The following is a 23414-nucleotide window of genomic DNA, read 5'->3' as shown; positions in this document are numbered from 1 at the left end:
TATAGGTAGTGGAGCTCTTCATCCTGTAATGATGGATGTTGATCCTTCCATTTTGGAGGATAGTTTTGCTGGATATACAATTTGTGATTGACAGTCTTTTTCTTTCAACACTTTGAAAGGGTCATCCCACTTTTTTTGGCGTTATTGGTTACTAATGAGAAATCAAATGTTATTAAGATTTCCTTGGACTTGAAAAGTCAATTCTCTCTTGCTGCTTTCAAAATTCTCTCTTTATATTTAGCTTTTGACAATTTTATATGATACATCTACATGTGGCTCTCTATGAGTTTATCCTACTTGGAATGTATTGAGCTTCATAGATGTGTAGATTGTTGTTCATCAAATTTGGGAAGTTTTCACCCATTATTTCTTCAAATATTCTTTCTGCCCTTTCTACCTCTCCTCCTCTGAAAACTGTTAGGGAGTATGTTGTGTTTTTTTGTTTTGTTTTGTTGTATTTTTGGTAGGGTTTTTGGTGTCCCACAGGTCTCTGAGGCTCTGTTCATTGTTTTCATTCATTTTTCTATCCTTTTTCTCAGATTGGATCATCTCAATTTACCTATCTTTCAGTTTTGCTGATTCTTACCTGCTGTTGTGCCCCTTTAGTGAAATTTTCATTTCAGTATTCAGATAGAGGTTATCTATCTCTTTAGTGTTATTCTCTATTTGGTTAGATACAGTTCTCACGCTTTCCTTTAGTTCTTTACATATGGTTTCCTGAAACAATGACAGAGTTTCTGTATATGCCTGAAATCAATAGGTGTTCCACTTTGTGCTCAGGCGCTCTGTATGCAATTTGGGGTATGCAGTCAACACTTAGTCAAACAGTTTAAAACTGGTTGCTCCTTGGTTATGTAGACTCTCAAAGTTACCCAGAATTGTGACCTTAGGGCCTTCCCATGTCATTCCTGAGCATGTGCACAACCCTGGACATGTGTATGGCCTTTCCAATATCAAGGTTCATATCTGAGCTTTTCAAAGCCCTCTATAAACATCTCATTTCCTATTTTTTTCATTTTAGTTTTTTGGAACCTCTCATTTGCTGTCTACTGCCTCAGGCAGCTACACTGTTAAACAATTGTCTATGACTGTTTCTGACAAGCTTCTCTGGGAGAAAAGATGGTTTGCACTGGCGAGCTCCAAGTCAGATAAAATAAAGACAGCCTATGAGTGGTGTCTTCCAAGGAACCACCAGACAGATCAAGTAATGACAGTTCTCTGGGAATGGGCATTTGAAGGAGCTTTAATCCATTATTCCACCTTGAGTGATTGCAAAGCTGGTGGTTTTCACTGATTTCAGGTTGTTGCTTTTCAAGGTGACCACAGAAGTGGGGATGGGGTAGTGGGGTGTGTTAAAGTCTCCCACTATTATTGTGTTACTGTCAATTTCTCCTTTTATGTCTGTTAACATTTGCTTTATATATTGGGGTGTTCCTGTGTTGGGTGCCTATGTACTTAGAATTGTTATATTTTCTTCTTGGATTGATCCTTTGATCATTATGTATTGTATCCTTCTTTATTTCTATGACAGTCCTGGTTTTAAAGTCTACTTTTTCTGATAGAAGTATTGCTACTCTGGCTTTCTTTTGATTTTCATTTGCATGGAATACCTTTTACCATCCCCTCACTTCATTCAGTATGTCTCTAGATCTGAAATGAGTCTCTTGTAGGCAGCATATATATGGGTCCTGTTTTGTATCTATTCAGCCAGTCTGTGTCTTTTGGTTGCAGCATTTAGTTCATTTACATTTAAGGTAATTATTGATATGTGTGTTCCTATTGCCATTTTGTTGTTTTGGATTTGTTTGTGAGTTCTTTTTTCCCCTTCTTTTGTTCTCTTCTCTTATGATTTGATGACTATCTTTGGTGTTATGTTTTTCTTTCTTCTGTTTGGATTCCTTTTTCTTTTTTGTGTATATATCTATTAGAGATTTTTGTTTACTGTGAGGCTTTTGTGTGGCAGTCTGTATATATATACATGCTTGAGTTGCTGGTCTCTTAATTTCAAATGCATTTTAAATAACCTGCATTTGTACTCTCTTCCCCTCACAATTGCTTTTTTTGTTTTTCTTTTTTTGGCCACACCTCACGGTATGCAGGATCTTAGTTCCCCAACCAGGGATTGAACTAGCACCCCCAGCAGTGGAAGTGTGGAGTCTTAAACACTGGACTGCCAGGGAAGTCCCACAATTACTTTTTTGATATTATATTTTACATCTAATTGTTTTATGTATCCCTTTACCACTTATTATGCATACAAATAATTTTACTACTTTTGTCTTTTAACCTCCCTACCAGCTTTGTGTTTGGATCATTTCCTATCTTTATTGTATGTTTGCCTTCACCAGTGAGCTTTTCAATTTCATAATTTTCTTGTTCCTAGTTGTGGCCTTTTCTTTTCTGCCTAGAGAAGTTCCTTTAGCATTTGTTGTAAAGCTGATTTGGTGGTGCTGAATTCTTTTAGCTTTTGCTTGTCTGCAAAGCTTTTGATTTCTCCATCAAATCTGAACAAGAGCTTTGTTGTGTTGAGTATTATTTGATTGTAGGTTTTTCCTCTTTCATCAAGTTAAGTATATTGTGCCCCTCCCTTCTGGCCTACAGAGTTTCTGCTGAAAAATCAGCTGAGAGCCTTATGGGAGTTCCCTTGTATGTATTTTGTTGCTTTTCCCTGTTGTTTTTGATATTCTCTCTTTATTATTTTTTTTAAGAACTTTTATTGAGATACAGTTAACAGACAATAAACAGCATATACTTAGAGTGTACTATTTGGTATGCCAATCTCCCAATTCATTACCCCCCAACCCTCCCCACTTTCCCCACTTGTTCATATGTTTGTTCTCCACATCTGGGTCTCTATTTCTGCCTTGCACACTGATTGATTTGTACCATTTTTCTATAGTCCACATATATGTGTTAATATACGATATTTGTTTTTCTCTTTCTGACTCACTTCATGCTGTATGACAGACTCTAGGTCCATCCACCTCACTACAAATAACTCAATTTCATTCCCCTTAATGGCTGAGTAATATTCCATTGTATATATGTACCACATCTTCTTTATCCATTCATCTGTTGATGGACATTTAGGTTGCTTCCATGTCCTGGATATTGTAAATAATGCTGCAATGAACATTGGAGTGCATGTGTCTTTGTGAATTATGGTGTTCTCTGCGTATATGTCCAGCAGTGGGATTGCTGGGTCATATTGGAACTCTATTTTTAGTTTTGCAAGGAACCTCCATACTGTTCTGCATAGTGGCTGTATCAATTTACATTCCCACCAGCAGTGCAAAAGTGTTCCGTTTTCTCCACACCCTCTCCAGCATTTACTGTTTGTAGGTTTTCTGATGATGCCCATTCTCTCCAGTGTGAGGTGATACCTCATTGTAGTTTTGATTTGCATTTCTCTAAGAATTAGTGATGTTGAGCAGCTTTTCATGTGCCTCTTGGCCATCTGTATGTTGTCTTTGGAGAAATGCCTACTTAGGTCTTCTGCCCATTTTTGGATTGGGTTGCTTGTTTTTTTGATATTGAGCTGAGTGAACAGTTTATATATGTTGGAGATTAATCTTTTGTCTGTTGATTCATTTGCAAATATTTTCTCCCATTCTGAGGGTTGTCTTTTCGTCTTGCTTATAGTTTCCTTTGCTGAGCAAAAGCTTTGAAGTTTCATTAGGTCCCACTTATTTATCTTTGTTTTTATTTCCATTACTCTAGGGGGTGGATCAAAAAAGATCTTGCTGTGATTTACGTCAAAGATTGTTCTTCCCATGTTTTCCTCTAGGAGTTTTATAGTGACTGGCCTTACATTTAGGTCTTTAATCCATTTGGAGTTTATTTTTGTGTATGGTGTTAAGGAGTGTTCTAATTTCATTCTTTTACATGTAGCAGTCTAGTTTTCCCAACACTACTTATTGAAGAGGCTGCCTTTTCTCCAATGTATATCCTTGGATACTTTGTCATAGATTAGTTGACCATAGTTTATCTCTGGGCTTTCTATCCTGTTCCGTTGAGCTATATTTCTGTTTTTGTGCCAGTACCACACTGTCTTGATCATTGTAGCCTTGTAGTATAGCCTGAAGTCAGGAAGCCTGATTCCACAAACTCCATCTTTCCTTCTCAAGATTGCTTTGGTTATTCAGGGTTTTTTGCGTTTCCATACAAATTGTAAAATTTTCTTGTTCTAGTTCTGTGAAAAATGCCATTGGTAATTTGATCAGGATTGCATTGAATCTGTAAATTGCTTTCGGTAGTATAGTCATTTTCACAATGTTTATTCTTCCAATCCAAGAACATGGTATGTCCCTCCATCTGTTTGTGTCATCTTTGATTTCTTTCACTAGTGTCTTATAGTTTTCTGAGTACAGGTCTTTTACCTCCTTGGTTAGGTTTATTCCTAGGTATTTTATTCTTTTTGTTGCCATGGTGAATGGGATTGTTTCCTTCATTTCTCTTTCTGATCTTTCATTGTTAGTGTATAGAAATACAAGAGATTTCTGTGTGTTAATTTTGTATCCTGCAACTTTACCAAATTCATTGATTAGCTCAAGTAGTTTTCTGGTGGCATCTTTAAGATTTTCTGTGTATAATATCATGTCATCTGCAAACAGTGACAGTTTTATTTCTTCTTGTCCCATTTGGATTCTTTTTATTTCTTTTTCTTCTCTGATTGCTGTGGCAAGGACTTCCAAAACTATGTTGAATAGTAGTGGCAAGAGTGGACATCTTTGTCTTGTTCCTGATCCTAGAGGGAATGCTTGCAGTTTTTCACCATTGAGAATGATGTTTGCTGTGGGTTTGTTGTATATGGCCTTTAACATGTTGAGGTAGGTTCCCTCTATGCCCACCTTCTGGAGAGTTTTTATCATAAATGGGTGTTGAATTTTGTCAAAAGCTTTTTCTGCATCTATTGAGATGATCATGTGGTTTTTATCCTTCAGTTTGTTAATATGTTGTATCACATTGATTGATTTGTGTATATTGAAGAATCCTTGCATTCCAGGGATAAACCCCACTTGATCATGGTGTATGATGCTTTTACTGTGTTGTTGGATTCTGTTGGCTAGTATTTTGTTGAGGATTTTTGCATCTAAATTCATCAGTGATATTGGTCTGTAATTTTGTTTTTTGTGGTATCTTTGTCTGGTTTTGGTATCAGGGTGATGGTGGCCTCATAAAATGCGTTTGGGGGTATTCCTTCCTCTGCAATGTTTTGGAAGAGCTTGAGAAGGTTGGGTGTTAGCTCTTCTCTAAATGTTTGATGAAATTCACCTGTAAGTCCATCTGGTCCTGGACTTTTGTTTGTTGGAAGATCTTTAATCACAGTTTCAATTTCATGACTTGTGATTGGTTTGTTCATATTTTCTATCTCTTCTTGATTCAGTCTTGGAAGGTTATACCTTTCTAAGAATCTGTCCATTTCATCCAGGTTGTCCATTTTATTGGCATATAGTTGCTTGTAGTAATCTCTTATGGTGCTTTTTATTTCTGCAGTGTCTGTTGTAACTTCTCCTGTTTCCTTTCTAATTTTATTGATTTGAGTCCTCTCCCTCTTTTTCTTGATGAGTCTTGCTGGAGGTTTATTGATTTTATTTATCTTCTCAAAGAACCAGCTTTTAGTTGTATTGATTTTTGCTATTGTTTTCTTTGTCTCTGTTTCATTTATTTCTGCTTTGATCGTTATGATTTCTCTGCATCTACTAACTTTGGGTTTTGTTTGCTCTTCTTTCTCTAGTTTCTTTAAGTGTAAGGTAGATTGTTTATTTGGGATTTTTCTTGTTTTTTGAGGTAGGATTGTATTGCTATAAACTTCCCTCTTAGAACTGACTTTGCTGCATCCCATAGGTTTTGGATCGTCATGTTTTCATTGTCATTTGTCTCTAGGTATTTTTTGATTTCCTTTTTGATTTCTTCAGTTTTTACCTTTAATATTTGTAATTTTGATTACAGTATGTCTTAGTGTGTTTCTCTGTGGGTTACTCTTGTATGGGACTCTCTGCACTTCCTAGACTTTGGTGACTGTTTCCTTTCTTAGGTTAGGGAAGGTTTCAGCTACTATCTCTTCAAATATTTTTTCAGACCCTTTCTTTCTCCCCCTTCTAGGGCCCCTATAATGCAAATATTAGTGTGCTTGATGTTGCCCCAAGGTCTCTCAAACTGTCCTCACTTCTCTTCATTTTTTTTTTCTTTTTTCTGTTTGGTGGTGGTGATTTCCACTACTCTGTATTCCAGCTCATTGATCCATTCGTCTGCTTCATTTAGTCTACTATTGATTCCTTCTAGTGTGTTTTTCATTTCAGTTATTTATTATATTCATCAATTCTGTTTGGTTGTTCTTTATATTTTCTAATTCTTTGTTAAAAACTTGTAATTTCTTGCTCTGTGTATCCATTCTTCTCCTGAGTTCTTTGATCATCTTTACAATCATTACTCTGAAATCTTTCTTGGGTAGATTGCCTATCTCCATGTCACTTAGTTCTTCCTCTGGGATTATATCTTGTTCCTTCATCCAAAACATATTCCTCTGTCTCCTTATTTTGTCTAAATTGTTATTTGTATTTTTAGGTATGTGGTAGGTTACTTATGTTTCTCCACCTTGAAAAGGTGGCCCTCTTTAGGAAATATACTATGTGTTCCAGCAGTACACTCCCCTCTTGTCATCCAGGGGTCCGGGGCCAGCTGATCCCAGGGTAGTATCTGGCCTGCATTTGCAGACTCAGTCGGCAGGCTGCAGGACTGTAGTTTTCTTAGTTCTGATGTTGAGCTGGGTCTTGGCCCTCTGGTGGGCAGGTCTGTGTCTAGAAGCCTGTCTAGAGGTGGCTATGGGTTCAGGAAGTCTTTACGCAGCCTGTCTGCTGATAGGTTGGGCCATGTCCCCACCCAGTTTGTTGTTTGGACTCAGGAGTCCCAGAACTGAAGCCTACAGGCTGTTCGGTGGGGCCAGGTCTTGATGTGCCAAGATGTCAGCCTCCAGGAGAGCTCGTGCAGATGAATGCTCCTTGATGTTTCTGCCATCACTGTCTATGTCCCCCCACACCAGGAGGGTCTCCCCCATACCAGGAGACTGTCCAGGACCAGTAGGTAAGTCTGGGCCAGTCTTCTGTCAAATTACTGCTTTTATCCTTGGTCCAAGTATGTGTGAGATTTTGTGTACACTCTTTAAGAGTGAAGCCTCTATTTCCCTCAATCCTAAGGAGCTTCAGCATTCAAGTACTGCTGGCCTTCAAAGCCAAGTCCTTTCCATGGTGCTTCATATGACCCCCAGGCTGGAGGACCTTACATGGGGCTCAGAACTCTCACTCCTGTGTGAGAACCTCTGTAATATAGTTATTCTCCGGTTTCTGGGTTGTCCACCTTGGGGTATGGGATTTGATTATATTGTGAGTCCACCCCTCCCAGTGGTCTTGTGGTGCCTTCATTTCGAACTGCATGCCCTCATTGTTTTGATCCAGACACCTAGCTGCTTGTTAGCTACCAACCTGGATCTTAAAGAATGAAATATACCTGGATTGTTAAAAGGAATGGGAGGGCATTGAGATATAGAAGGGACAGAATGAGAGAAGCTGAGGAATAAGAAGCCATAATGCTTGTGAACCAAATGACTCCATTGGATTGTTTCATAGAGTAAAGCTAGTGCAGTGTAAAAGTAGGTAGTGGTATGGTTGTCGGTATCTGCAGAGCTCAGTTTACATTCTATTCAGTGGACAAGGCATAGCCACTTCAGATACTTAAGCAGGAGGTTGATGTGATTGACAAAGGGTGTCCAGACTATCAATTTAAGATATATTGGAGTACCAACTTATGAGTGTGCCACATTGGAGAGATTTTTTCCTTCAAAAATGGATTTAACACTATATATTTTTCCCATATAAGACTACATAAGTTAATATTACCCTTAACCTCATTCTGTATTTAAGGAAACTTAATAAGCCAAAGATTATATGCTTGCCAGGTAGAGAGCTAGAAAAACGTGAAATCAAATAGGAAATTCAGGTCATATTCTAACATTATTTCCTGTTCCTTTCTATTACATCATGACTCCTCTTATAAACTTCAGCATTAAGGACTACAAACTGTGAAGTTGCCATTGGTGATAATAGGAAAATAGGAAAAGTTTGCTATAAGTTTAGTTTTCATCTTGTTAAGTTTCATTTGTCAGCAGAATACACAAGAGGAGGTGTTCTAGAACTAGTTGGAGAGAGAACTAGGAAACATGAGAGGAAAAGCTGAGGTGTAAACTAGAACTCATCTACATAGAGGCAAAAGGACATCAGATCAAAGCTCTTAAGCCTAAGAGTCCTCATCTATAAAATGGAGATAGTAATATTACCCACCTCAAAGAGTTGACCTAAGGATTAATGTACTCTGCTAGATATGGTGTAGGCACTCAATAAATGAAGCTGTTATTGTTAAGTTAGTAGTAGTGTGGGTGGATATGAAACAGCAAATTTGAAAACTATTAAGGTGAGAGGGTTGGATTGGGAGTTTGGGATTAGCAGATGCAAACTGGTATATATAGAATGGATAAACAACAAGGTCCTACTGTATAGCACAGGGAACTATATTCAATATCCCATGACAAACCATAATGGAAAAAAATATGAAAAAGTAGGTGTATATATATATGTGTGTGTGTGTATAATTGAGTCACTTTGGTATACAGCAGTAATTAACACATTGTAATTCAACTATACTTCAATAAAAAGTTAATTTAAAAAAAGAAGGTGAAATTGGCAGAGTAAAAGAGTTTATTAGATTTAGCAGGCAAAGGAGAATTCTAGCATGGATAAATAGGTACATGGTGGTGCCATTTATTGAGACTGGGTATATGAAGAAAAGAAACAGATGTGTTTATGTTTGGGGCAGAGGCTTCACAGAGAAAATGATTAATTCTTTTGGAATATGTTGAGCTTGAACTTACATTAGGGCATCTAGATAGAGATATCCAGTAGATATTTAGATTTATAGGTCCAGGCACTGTCACATTTTAGCTAGATACCTCAACCAAGTTATATAGCCTGACTGTGCCTCAGTTTAACCATTTTTAAAAGGAGAATGATAATGTCTGTTTGTCATGGGTTGATTTAAGAGTAATACATGGGTTGGGAAAAATAAATTTTAAAAATGCATGCCATCATGCAAATTCATTCATTCTCTCAGTATTTTTTTTTTTAATTTTATTTATTTATTTATTTATTGGCTACAGGGTCTTCATTGCTGTGTGGACTTTCTCTAGTTGTGGTTAGCAGGGGCTACTCTTCTTTGTGCTCCATGGTCTTCTCATTGTGGTGGCTTTTCTTGTGCAGAGCACGGGCTCTAAGCATGTGGGCTAGTTGTGGCTCACAGGCTTAGTTGCTCTGCAGCATGTGAGATCTTCCTGGACCAGGGCTCAAACCCATGTCCCCTGCATTAGCAGGCGGATTCTTAACCACTGTGCCACTGGGGAGGTCCCATCACTCAGTACTTCTCAGTGTGATTCATGGACCTCTTGCATCAGAATCACCTAGAGACTTGTTTAAAGTGCATGTTCTGTATCTCCCTCACTCCTCCCAACTATTGAATCAGAATTTCTTGGAGGTGGGACCTGGAAAATAATATATTTCATATGGTTGCTTTGAATACTAAATATGTTCATCTTTGTAAAGCATCTACTGTAGTGCCTGTTGCATAGTAGATACTTGATTTTTTAAAGTTTTCTTTTCTTCTTTAATTACCTAGCACAATGCCTAGCACATAATACTGCTCTACACTATTAGTTTCTCCCAGTATAACTATAGAAATGACTGAATTACTTCTTTTAAAAGTCTTAGACATGAAACACAAATGCTGCTTAATAGGGAATCCTTAAGGGAGTTAAGTGCCTGAGAGTATTTAGAGGATTTCTTATTACTTTGGACTACTGCAATTGTTTATGCCATGAACTGATGGAGAAGTATTATCTCTAGTTAATTTTTATGCTGTAAATATACAGTAGTATTGTTCAGCTATTTTTTTTTTTTTTTTTTTTGGCTGCACCGCACGGCTTACAGGATTTTAGGTCCCTGAGCAGGGATTGAACCTGGGTCCATGGCAGTAGAAGCATTGAGTCCTAACCACTGAACTACCAGGGAATTCCCTTGTTCAGCTCTTCTTTTTAATGAACCACCCAAAACTTAGTGATGTACAATAATAAGCGTTTTTTATCATGCCTATAGATCTATCTGGAACAGCTCTACTCCAAGCTTCAGTTGGCAAGTTGGCTGGGTGCTCCAAATGTCTCTTACCACCTTGGAGCTAGCCAGGACCTGATCTTCTCACAGTGCTATCTGAAGCTCACAAACATAAGCACCACTGAGCAAGTGTATTTCAAGGCTTTGCTTGCCTCAGGTTCACCAACTTAAGTTCCCACATCAGTATGCCCACAGTAAGAGGACAAGAGGAGTGAATATTTGCTGAACAGTCATCCAAACCGTCAAAATATTCAATCACATGTTGTACATCTGCATATGCATTGTTCCTTGGGCAACATCAACTGAATATATCCAAAGCTGATTTCATTTCCTTTTCCCTGCCTCCCCACCCCCCCGAAATATCCAGGTACTTTCTTGTGTTCTGCATCTCCATTAGTGGAATCATTATCCACCCAGTCACCTAGAAGAGAAACATCAGACAAAATTTTTATTTCTCTGATTTTCTCCTCCACCGTATCCAACAAAGTACATTTGTTGATTCAGCCAACATAAAGCTAGTCATGTCACTGCTCTGCTTAGAAAATTTTAAAGGTTTTCCATAGACCTCAGAATTAAGCAAAAACTCCTTAGGATAGTGTTCAGGGCCATTCTGTTTTAAATGATACAGTTCAAAATTTTTCTTTCAGTCTCATCCCCTATATTTCACACATCTGAAGACCTAGCTATTCCTTACCAAATACTATTCCCTTACAAACCTACCATGATCTTTCATTCTTTGTACCTTTGCTAAAACCATTTCCTTTACTTGAAATGACCTGCTCCCCCTTGTACCTGTTGAAATCTTATATATCCTTCAATTCCTAGCTTTTGTTTTATCTCCTCTATGAAGCACTTCCTGGTAATCCTTGTGAGAATGAGCTGCTTAGTCCATTCTCAGTATTTCTATAATACTTTGTGCCTCTATTTTAGGATTTAGTGCAGTTCACCTGTATTGTACTGAGTGCGTATTTACCTGTTTTCCTCACTAAGTGGTGAACCCCCTAAGGGCAAGAACTATGCATTTAGCACAGTGCCCATAAAGTAGGGGCTCAATAAATGTTGGCTGCACTGACTTTTTCATTATAAATGTCATTAAAATAATTTTTTATACTTTGTGACATTCCTCCCGAAGTAGGTTAATGTTGTGATTCCTTTTTTATCAGTTTAAGGGTGGGAGGGGCAGATTATATAGTGATTGCAGAATGGAAATATCAAGAAAATTTATTGTCTTCAACCAGTGTCGTTGAAATAATAATTACTACTACCTACTCCCAAATCTCTACCAATCATTAAACAACTGCTGTGTGCCTGGTCAAACACAGCTTTTCCAGGGTCACACCACTAATAATTTTTGGAACCAAGATTTTAACCTGAGTCTTACTATAAAGCCTATACTTTTTTCTTTTTTTTAAATTAATTAATTTATTTATTTATTGGCTGCATTGGGTCTTCGTTGCTGCACACGGGCTTTCTCTAGTTGTGGCGAGCGGGGGGCTACTCTTCATTGTGGTGCGCAAGCTCTTCATTGCAGCAGCTTCTCTTGTTGCAGAGCATGGGCTCTAGGCGTGTGGGCTTCAATAGTTGTGGCACACAGGCTCAACAGTTGTGGCTCACAGGCTCTAGAGCACAGGCTCAATAATTGTGGCCCAGGGGCTTAGTTGCTCCGCAGCACATGGGATCTTCCCAGAGCAGGGCTCAAACACAGGTCGCCTGCATTGGCACATGGATTCTTAACCACCGCGCCACCTAGGAAGTCCCAAGCCTATACTTTTCTACTATTATATATTGTCTTCACTCACTTCTATCCTAAAGCAATATCTGTCTTAAGAGTTTTCTATGTTTTCTATAGGTCTTTCATTTACATATCCTTTTGTTAGGCTGAAAGGGGATAAGGAGGAAGATATGACAAAAGTGTAAATTTAAAAGAAAGCCAAACCAATTAGCAGGCATCCAAAGAGAACCAAAGGAAATGTGGAAACTTTACCCCACCTATTTTTTTTATTGAAGTAGAGTTGATTTTACCCCATCTTTTAATTTTAAACAGTATTAAACCTACAAAACAGTTGTATGAATATTATGATAAATATCCACACACTCTTTCTCAAAATCTTCAAGTTGTTAATACTTTGCCATGTTTGTTTTTTCTCTCTAAACACACACACACACACACACACACACACACTATCCCCCAATCATCTGAGCATAAATGGCAGATATTTTAGCATTTCTTTCCTAAGAACATAAACATTCTCCTACATAGCCACAATATCATTCTCACAAATAAGGATATTATCCTTGATACAATATTATTATTTAGTATACAGTCTATCTTCAATTTTTCCCCAAAATGCCCTCTATAACTATCGCTGATTTTGTGGTTTTATTTGTATATATCACACAGGGAATTGGTATAAAGTGTAACATAATTCTCAGAGTCTTGTCCATTTGACCAGACTAAAGGTTCTTGTGCTCAGGACCGTGCTATGTAAGGAAAGATAGATGAGCTGAGCTGTCCCTAACCCTTTCTGCTTAGTGTTTGTTTGTTTTTGCTTGTGTTTTCCCATTCACCTTCTAAACCTGTTTGACGTGGGAAAGCCTACGTTGAACCTCTCCAGCCCCCTTTGCTAATTTTGAAATATTTTGAACCTATGTAACAAATTGGAAAAAAAATAATAAATACTTGTATACCACCAGCCTACATTCACCCATTTTTTTTTTCTTTTTTTTTTTTCTTGTTCACCCATTTTTAATATTCTGGCACATTTGTTCTATTTGTCTCTCAGTGGCTTTGTCTCTCTTTCTCTGAATAACTATATTTGCTGAATCATTTGGAAGTAAGTACTGACTCTGAATTCTTCAGCATGTATCTAATAAAGCAAAGGCATTCTGCCTTACATAATCATAGTGTTAACACTCAAGAAATTCAACATTTATGTAATATTAAATAACATCAACTCCATAGTCAGATTATAAGAATTGTTCCAATAAAATAATATCTTTTATAGCTGGCTTTTCTTTCCAACCCAAGATCCAATCAGGGATCATTGCATTTTTTTTTTTTTTGGACATGCATTGCATTTTGTTGTTGTGTTTTACTATATCAGTAGACAGATTTATTGATTGAAGTATAATTGACCTACAATACCATGCAAGTTCCAGGGGCAGAACATAATGATTTGATATTTCTGTACATTACAAAATGATCACCACAATAAGTCTAGTTACCATCTGTCACCATACAAAGTATTTACACTATTATTGACTATAGTCCCCGTGCTGCACATTTCATCCCCATGACTCATTTATTTTGTAACTGTAAGTTTGTACCTCTTAATCTCCCTCACCTATTTCACTCATCTCCCCCACCACCTCCCCTCTGGCAACCAACTGTTTATTCTCTGTGTCTATGAGTCTAATTTCTGTTCTGTTTTGTTTGTTCATTTGTTTTGTTTTTTTAGACTCCACATATAAGTGAAATCATACAGTATTTGTCTTTCTCTGTCTGACTTATAGCATTTAGCTTAATATCCTCTAGTTACAGCCATGCTGTCGCAATGGGAAGATTTCATTCTTTTAGTGTTTTCATTTTCTTTGCAAAAATACACAGAAGTGGAATTGCTGAATTGTATGATACTTCTATTATTAATATTTTGAGGGACCTCCATACTGTTTTCCATAGTGGCTGTACCAATTTACATTCACACCAACAGCATACGGGGTTCCCTTTTCTCCATATCCTCGCCAGCACTTGTTATTTGCTATCTTTTTGATAATAGCCATTCTGACCGATCTGAGGTGATATTGCATTGCAGTTTTTATTTGTATTTCCCTGATGTAGCTACATCGAACTAAAAATCTTTTGCATAATGAAGGACGCTAACAACAAAACCAACAGACTTTGGAAGAAAATATTTGCAATGTATCTAATAAGGGCTTAATATCTAAAATATACAAAGAACTGAGACTACTCAACACCAAAAAACAAATAACCCAATTAATAATTGGAGAGAGGTCCTGAATATACATTTTTCCAAAGAAATCATACGTATGTCCAACAGACACATGAAAAGATGCTAATACCTTTCCTCCAAGAGAAAACAATAAGATTTCCATAAGATTGACATATTATGGAAAGCCTCTTAAAGTGGAACAGAATCAGACACTCAGGGAAGAGAGCCTTAGTAGTTTGCCAGGAGGGATTGGAAGAAGCAGAGGGGGAGCTGGTGGCAGGGTGAGGATGCCTCAATAATAGGCTGATGCTCCAGTCACAGGCCTCTGCACTAGGCTGTGAGTAAACCCCCAAGGCCTGGATCCACAGACTGTTGCAGTTATCTTTCACGTCTCTGTACATGACACCCTGGGCCTGCAGTAAAGCATGCAGCAGCCAAACTGAGTTCCACTTATCCAGCAACTCTGATGGGCTCCGGCAGTCTCCAGTCTCTGAATCTCCAGATTATCTTTTGTGACCTTTCACTTCATTGAGCAGTGGCCTTGTTTCCTTATACTAGAATGTGAGCTCTTACAGCCTGGGGATCATGGTGCTTCTCAAAGCAGATGCTATTCTTTGTTAAATGAAGGAATCATTCAGTATTTCAGATAAATGCATTTACTTAAGGCAGGTAAAGCTCTCCAACCCTGATTTGTAATTCTGTTAAATATTTACCTTGGTCATTGTCCCAGAAAAAAAATGTTAAATTCTTCATACTGTAATTGTTCAGCTCAGGGTGGTTCTAGGATTGATCACAGAGCTGTGGAACTAAAAAGGGCATCTAATCCAATCGTCTTATAGATAACATTCTTTAAGAACTAATTATTATAATCAAGTGAAAAAGTATCTCCATTTTTGTTCCACCTTTTTAAAATGTATAAACCTAAATTACTTTAGAGATAAAGAATCTAATCTCCCCCAATGTCTTCTGATCTTTGGGGAGAATACGGAAAGCTGGAGGCAGAGATACTGTTCAGAGCTGCCTGGTACTAGCTCTGCAACCTCTCCCACGATGAGGAAGTACCCTTGCTGCTGATCAGTTTGGATCACTCTTTAACATGCAGGTGTTCTAATTTAGAACACTCTGATATTCCCTTAAGTGTGATCTCATATAGTCTTAGTATAAATTCCTTAGGAAGATGCTGATGAAGTAAGTCAGAATATAAAAAGGTGTGTGAGAGACTGGCTATATTATCAGCTCTGGAACACTCCCTGAGTGAAGAGTCTCAGAAATAGTTGTACACCCCATAGGGAATCATGAGACATAGAGAAAGCCAGCAAAGATGTGCTGCATCTTCTCCTGCTTTGTGTAGCCACCTGGCTTCTCCTAAACTTTGTTTCATTGGCTAAATAAATCAGGAAGCAGTGAGTACATATGTGTACCTATATGTGGTCTCTTCCCGCTAATCTATAACCTGCCAATACTATATTTTTTTAAGCTGTTTATTTTGAGATGATTTCAGACTTAAGAAAAGTTACATGAATATTAGAAAGAATTCTCATTTTTACCCAGATCTAAATGTTGTTTATTATATATTTTTATCATCCTCTTCTCCAGTAGACTTTTTTCTGAACTGCTGTAGATATTCTATCCCTTTACTCCCTAAATACCTGTGTGTATTTCCCTCCAAAACAAGAACATTCTCTTACAACACAGTAATGAAAATCAGGAAATTAACACTGATACAATACTATTATCTAATAAACAGACCTTATTAATATTTTGCCAATTGACCTAATACACGTTACATTTATTTGTCATACTAATGGAATCATACAGTATATAGTCTTTTGAAACTTGCTTTTTTTCACTTAGCATAATATGTTTTAATTTCATCCATATTATCATAGGTATTGATAATTTGTTCCTTTTTTATTATTGAGTAGTATTCCATTGTTGGAGTATAACACAGTATGTTGAGGAACATTTGGGTTGTTTTCAGTTTGGAACTATTACAAATAAAGCTGCTACAGATGACTATACTTAACAGTGCTGTACCATATATATGAAAGTTTTTAAGAGACTAAATCCTAAGAATTCTCATCACAAGGGAAATTTTTTCTTTTTTGGTATCTATGTGAGATGATGGATGTTAATTAAACTTATTGTGGTAATCATTTCATGATATATGTAAGTCAAATCATGCTCTACACTTTGAACTTATACAGTGCTGTATGTCAATTATATCTCAATAAAACTGGAAAAAAAATCTAGAGTAGGATATGCTGCTTCTAAGTTTAGAAAATAAGAGTTAACAGTGCCTCCTCCCACCCCCAATAAAAAACTGCTATGAATGTTCATGTACAGGTTTTTGTGTGAATGTGAGTTTTCATTTCTTTAGGATAAATACTCAGGTATGTGAATGCTAAATTGCCTAGGCACATTTTTAAAGAAAATGCCAAACTCTTTTCCTGCTAGAACATGAAGAAAGTGATATGCAGTGAGACTGGTGAGGCAGCTGGGAACTTACAGACCATGTTAAGGAGTTTGGCAGTTATTTTAAGGGCAATGAGAAGCCACTGAATGCTATTAAGCAGAGGAGTGACTTGAATGGATTTGTGTTTTGAAAAGATTCCTTTAGTATAATCTGAAGAATGGATAATTGGAAAGGGCTAAAATGGTTTTATGGAGACCAGTTAGAAAGTTACTGCAAAAGGCTAAATAAAAAGTAATGGCAGGAACTTCCCTGGTGGTCCAGTGGTTAAGCTCTCGCCTTCTAATGTAGGAGGTGCAGGTTTGATCCCTGGTCAGGGAGCTAAGATCCCACATGCATCGCTGCCAAAAAACAAAACATAAAACAGAAGCAATATTAACTAATTCAATAAAGACTTTAAAAATGGTCCACATTAAAAAAAAAACAAATCTTAAAAAAAAAAAGAAGTTTTTTACCCTGGTCTAATGGCAGCTTAGACCAGGGTAGTGGCAGTTGAAATGCAGAGGAATGGACAGGTCCAAGAAATAATAAGGAAGTAAATTATGATGTCCAATCTTTTGGGGAAAATGTTTAATATTTCAACATTATATTTAATGTTTAGCTGTAGGTTTTTCTTTGATGTCCTTTACCTAAGGAAGTTTTTCCCTTCTAGTTTATTTTTTAAATATTATTATTTATTTTTATTGAAGTATAATTGACCTACAATGCTATGTTAGTTCCAGGTGCACAACATAAGTTTGTTCTCTACATCTGTGACTCTATTTCTGCTTTGCAAATAAGTTCATCTCTACCATTTTTCTAGATTCCATATATAAGTGATATTATACTATATTTATTTTTCTCTTTCTGACTTACTTCACTCTGTATGACAGTCTCTAGGTCCATCCACATCTCTGCAAATGGCACTATTTCGTTCTTTTTATGGCTGAGTAATATTCCACTGTATACGTTTACCACTTTTTTTGTTTAAAGCTCTTTATTGGAATATAATTGCTTTACACTGTTGTGCCAGTTTTTGCTGTACAACAAAGTGAATCAGCTGTATTTATACATATAACCCCACATCCCCTCCCTCCCATGACTCCTTTCCACCTTCCCTATCCCAGCCCTCTAAGTCATCACCCATCATTGAGTTAATCTCGCTGTGTTATGCAGCAGCTTCCCACTAGCTATGTTACTTTTGGTAGTGTATACATGTCAATGCTACTCTCTCACTTCGTCCCAGCTTTCCCTTCACCCCACCCCCCACCCCCCGCCATGTCCTCAAGTCCGTTCTCTACATCTACATCTTTATTCTTGCCCTGTCACTGGGTTCATCAGTACCATTTTTTTTTAGATTCCATATATATGAGTTAGCATATGATATTTGTTTTTCTTTCTGGCTTACTTCACTCTGTATGACATACTCTAGGTCCATCCACCTCACTACAAATAACTCAATTTCATTCCTTTTTATGGTTGAGTAATATTCCATTGTATATATGTGCCACATCTTCTTTATCCATTCATCTGCTGATGGGCATTTAGGTTGATTCCATGTCCTGGCTATTGTAAATAGTGCTGCAATGAACATTGTGGTACATGTTTCTTTTTGGATTATGGTTTTCTTAGGGTAAATGCCGAGCAGTGGGATTGCTGGGTCATATGGTAGTTCTATTTTTAGTTTTTGAAGGAACCTCCATACTGTTTTCCATAGTGGCTGTATCAGTTTACATTCCCACCAACAGTGCAGGAGGGTTCCCTTTTCTCTGCACCTTCTCCAACATTTATTGTTTCTAGATTTTTTGATGTTGGCCATTCTGACTGGCGTGAGGTGATACCTCATTGTGGCTTTGACTTCCACTTCTCTAATGATTAGTGATGTTGAGCATCTTTTCATGTGCTTATTAGCCATCTGCATGTCTTCTTCGGAGAAATGTCTATTTAGGTCTTCTGCCCATTTGTGGATTGGGTTATTTGCTTTTTTAATATTGAGCTGCATGAGCTGCTTGTATATTTTGGAGATTAATCCTTTGTCAGTTGCTTCATTGGCAAATATTTTCTCCCATTCTGAGGGTTGCTTTCTTGTCTTATGATTGCTTTTGCTGTGCAAAAGCTTTTAAGTTTCATGAGGTCCCATTTATTTATTTTTGATTTTATTTCCATTATTCTAGGAGATGGGTCAAAAAGGATCTTGCTTTGATTTATCTCATAGAGTGTTCTGCATATGTTTTCCTCTAAGAATTATATAGTGTCTGGCCTTCCATGTAGGTCTTTAATCCATTTGGAGTTTATTTTTGTGTATGGTGCTAGGGAGTGTTCTAATTTCATTCTTCTGCATGTAGCTGTCCAATTTTCCCAGCTATCTTTTCTCCATTGTATGTTCTTGCCTCCTTTGTAAAAGATAAGGTGCCCATATGTGCGTGGGTTTATCTCTGGGCTATTCTGTTCCATTGATCTATATTTCTGTTTTAGTGCCAGTACCATACTGTATTGATCACTGTAGGCTTGTAGTATAGTTAGAAGTCAGGGAGCCTGATTCCTCCAGCTGCATCTTTCCGTCTCAATATTGCTTTGGCTATTTGGGGTCTTTTGCATTTCCATACAAACCGTAAAATTTCTTGTTCTAGTTCTGTGAAAAATGCCATTGGTAATTTGATAAGGATTGCGTTGAATCTGTAAACTGCTTTGGGTAGTATAGTCATTTTCACAATGTTGATTCTTCCAATCCAAGAACATGGTATGTACCTCCATCTGTTTGTATCATCTTTGATTTCTTTCATCAGTGTCTTATAGTTTTCTTCATACAGGTCTTTTGCCTCCTTAGTTAGGCAGGTTTATTCCTAGGTATTTTATTCTTTTTGTTGCAGTGGTAAATGGGAGTGTTTCCTTCATTTCTCTTTCTGTTCTTTCATTGTTAGTGTATAGGACCACAAGAGATTTCTGTGTGTTAATTTTGTATCCTGCTACTTTACTAAATTCATCGATTAGTGCTAGCAGTTTTCTGGTAGCTTCTTTAGGGTTTTCTATGTATAATATCGTGTCATCTGCAAAGAGTGAGAATTTTACTTCTTCTTTTCCAATTTGGATTTCTTTTGTTTTCTTCTCTGATTGCTGTGGCTAAAACTTCCAAAACTATGTGGAATAGTAGCGGTGAGAGTGTGCACCCTTGTCTTGTTCCTGTCCTTAGAGGGAATGCTTTCAGTTTTTCACCATTTAGAATGATGCTGGCTGTTGGTTTGTCATATATGGCTTTTATTATGTTGAGGTAATTTCCTTCTATGCCCATTTTCTGGAGAGTTTTTATCATAAATGGACGTTGAGTTTTGTCAAAAGCTTTTTCACCACTTCTTCTTTATCCAGTCCTGTGTTGATGGACATTTAGGTTCCTTCCATATCTTGGCTTTTCTAGTTTAGTTTTCTTAGGGTTTGTTTTTTTAATCATAAATACATGCTGAACTTCATTAAATGGTTTTTATGCATCATTTGACATGATTACATACTTTTTCTTTGTGGTGAATTATGCTGATTTTTAAAATGTTGAACCAACCTTGGGTTTGCTAATGTTTTATTGAGGATTTTCATTAAATGTATAAAATAGATTCACCACTGAAATCATATGTGTCTAGAATTTTTTCTGTGGAAGCATTTTAAATTATAAATTCAACTTCTAACATGTATAGGACTATTCAGATTTTCTGCGTCTTTTTGTATTTTTAATGTTGTCTTTCTAAAAATCTGTCCATTTCTTCTAAATTGTCATATTTATTAAAGTTATTCCCAATTTTTAAAATATTCTTCTACTGTCTGTATGATCTGTAGTGATGTCCCCTTCATTCCTGATATTTATGACATGTGTCTTCCCTTTTTTTCCTGTCTTACAATGGTTTCAATTTTATTAATCTTTTCAAAGAACCAACTTGTTGCTTCATTGATTTTTCTCTATCATTTGTTTCCCATTTCACTGATTTACACACATATATTCATTACTATCTGTCTTGTGCTTACTTTGGATATGATTTGCTTCCTTTTTCCTATCTTTTTAAGGTGAAAGCTTACAACATTGATTTTAGACCATTTTTTTCTATTATAAGTATTTAAAGTGATACATTTGCCTAAAAGCATTATATAGGTGTATTCCACAAATTTTGATGTATTTTTCCTTTATCCTTTAGTTCAAAATACTTTGTTGCTCAATTTCCAATGATTTATGGCTTTTCTAAACATCAACAAATCTATTTTGTCAGGTATCATATCTCTATTATTTCATTTCTTTGAAATTTACTGAAACATGTCAGCATAAGGTCTTAGTGACTATTCCTTGTACACTTGAAAAAACAATGTGTATTCTGCAGTTGTTGGGTATAGTAATCTATAAATTTCTATTAGGTCAAATTAACTGATAAGTGTTGCTAAAACCTCTCATTTCCTTAATGAGACTTTTTGTCTATGTGTTCTATCAACTGTTGAGAGAAAGTTGTTAAAATTTCCAACTATAGTGGTTTTGTCTCTTTCCTTAGTTCTATTATTTTTGTTTTCATATATTTTGTAGCCTTTTCACTAAGAGTGTACAGATTTGGGCTGCTATGTTTTTCTTAATGAATTGATCCTTGAAGTGTCATGAGATGAAACTCATCTCTAGTAATACTTTCTATCTTGATATTAATATACCACACCAGCTTTCTTAGTGTTTGCATTTTATATATTTTTTCATCCTTTTACTTTCAACTTATGTCTTTAAAGTATATACCTTGTAAGTAGTGTTTAGTTGGGTCTTGCATTTTAACTTAGACAATCTTTGCCTTTCATTAAACTATTTAGTCTACTTAAAGTTAATTATTGCTACAGTTATGTTTAAGTGTTAACATATTGCTATTTGTTTTCTGTTTGTCCTCATGTTTTTCATTCCTGCCTTTTTAGTGGGATTAATCAAGTATTTTTTAATACTTCATTCTGTCTCCTTTATTGGTTTTTTTAGCTCATGTGTGTATGGGAGGTAGAGGTGGAGGCAGAGGACTGCTGTAGGGAAGATTCAGGTTACACTTAAAATCACAATTATTGTGTGCCTATAATGGGCTAGTTACTGGGTTTAAGCACAACTCTATGTGGTCATTAGGGTTAGTTCCTTCAAGTTTCAAGAAAGTTGCTCCCTAGGTTATAGTATTCTAATAAATTGCATTATGCCAGAAGGTAAACATGTTTCTGTTCAGATCCCAACTCTACTACTTAGTATTTGTGTCAGCTTGGCTAATGTGTATGTATTTTGTGAGCTTCAGTTTCTTTATCTACAAAACAAGGAGAATGGATGCTTTTGTGCTACTATTATGCAGATCATTCTATAGGTGTTAATATGAAAACTGCAACTGTAAACATGTAAGATATTATTCTAGGATTTAATAAAAATTCTCATATTTGTTCTTCTTATACCTTTTATAAATAAATTTCAATCCTATCTCCTCTAAACCATCAGCTTTCTAGACTGAAAAACCCTTCTTTCTTTGGGACATTTGTTGTTTTCTTAGTATATTCAGCAGCTCTTTCCCTAGAACCACTGCATCAAGGCATACTCCTTCCTACTCATACTTCAAGATGCAGTTAGAACAGCATGTCTTCCATGACAATTTTCCACTCATATTTATTCATTCCTTAGTAGTTGGGCTGGTATTTACCAAACTTTAACTCCTGTATCCCCTTTGCTGATGTGGAAGCAGTTCAGAAGCCACCATCCTTTAATGTTGGATTAATGTTCATTAAATACCTTACCTTAAATATCCCTGGGAGAATCTGGAAAGACTTCACAGAGTGATAGGTAGGTTTTAAATCATCAAAGCGTTCCTGGAGTTAAGTGGGGAAGGGGCTCAAAAGAAAAAAACAAAACAGTATGGAGCTTCCCAAGTTTTGGCATGGTGTGCAGGTGCTTTCTTCTGCTTCATCTCTTTCCACTCACCTGTCATTTACACTCCAGTCATATGGAACTAATTTTAGTTCACTAGATTGCTTTTTCCTCTGAGCCTTAGGGCATGCTATTCCCTGTGTTTGGTGTGCCTTGTTCCCCTGATTTCCTTTAACCTGGCCAATTCTTGTTTGTCCTTTAGGTCTCAGCTTAAAAGTCACCTCCTCTGGGGTGTCATTCCTGACCCCCTGCCCTGACTCCCCAGGTCTGAATTAGGTGCCCTTTCTCTATGTTCTCACAACACCTGAACTTGCTTCTTTGTAACACTTGTAAAACTACTGAAATTTCTTTGTAGTCTTCTATATTTTTTAATAGACTTAGAGCTCCATAGGGCAGCACTGTATCTTCTGCTATTCCCAGGGCCCTAATGATGCTTGGCATAGAGTAAACCTCAGTAAACATTTCTTCAGTGAATGAATAGGTGAATGAATGACTCTCACAAGAATGCTGACTGCAAAGAAAGATTAAACGAGCAGATAGCTAGTATACTTTTTCTTTCCATGTCCAGCATTCTCCTGGTGTGCAGCCTGCAGATGTGGAGGAGGTTGTTGAGAAGGGTGTGCAGATCCTTGTGATTGGCCGAGGGATGAGTGAGGCCTTGAAGGTAGGTATTGGTGAGCATAGCATTCTTGAGGACCTTTGCTAATTGGTAATCTCACAGATCTTAACCTTAGAGATATGTCCTTCTTGGAAGTTCATCTCTATATATCATGCACCCGCATTTTGCTAAGCCAGTGGATGGCCCAGGATAAAACAGTGGCTGTGCACTACTCTTCCTCTTCAGGGTTGGACTCTCCAGTCTCTACCTAACCACAGGCCTGTGTTGTTTCAACTTTTTCAGAAATTCC

The 23414-nt window shown here is 36.9% G+C and overlaps 1 protein-coding gene across 2 annotated transcripts in view; it reads left to right on the top strand.

The window, feature by feature from the left end:
• Window positions 1-23414, top strand: part of AAMDC (adipogenesis associated Mth938 domain containing) — a 61269-nt gene that overhangs the window by 9109 nt on the left and 28746 nt on the right. For both annotated transcript variants that reach the window (XM_057747870.1, XM_057747869.1), the window contains exon 3: window positions 23075-23170. In XM_057747870.1, coding sequence (XP_057603853.1) covers window positions 23075-23170 — 96 coding nt within the window. The remainder of the gene's footprint in view (window positions 1-23074; window positions 23171-23414) is intronic.

Source organism: Hippopotamus amphibius, chromosome 9, assembly GCF_030028045.1.
Source record: "Hippopotamus amphibius kiboko isolate mHipAmp2 chromosome 9, mHipAmp2.hap2, whole genome shotgun sequence".
Lineage (NCBI taxonomy): Eukaryota > Metazoa > Chordata > Mammalia > Artiodactyla > Hippopotamidae > Hippopotamus > Hippopotamus amphibius.
Note: the sequence above shows the minus strand (reverse complement) of the source record. Positions and strands in the feature narration are given on the sequence as shown.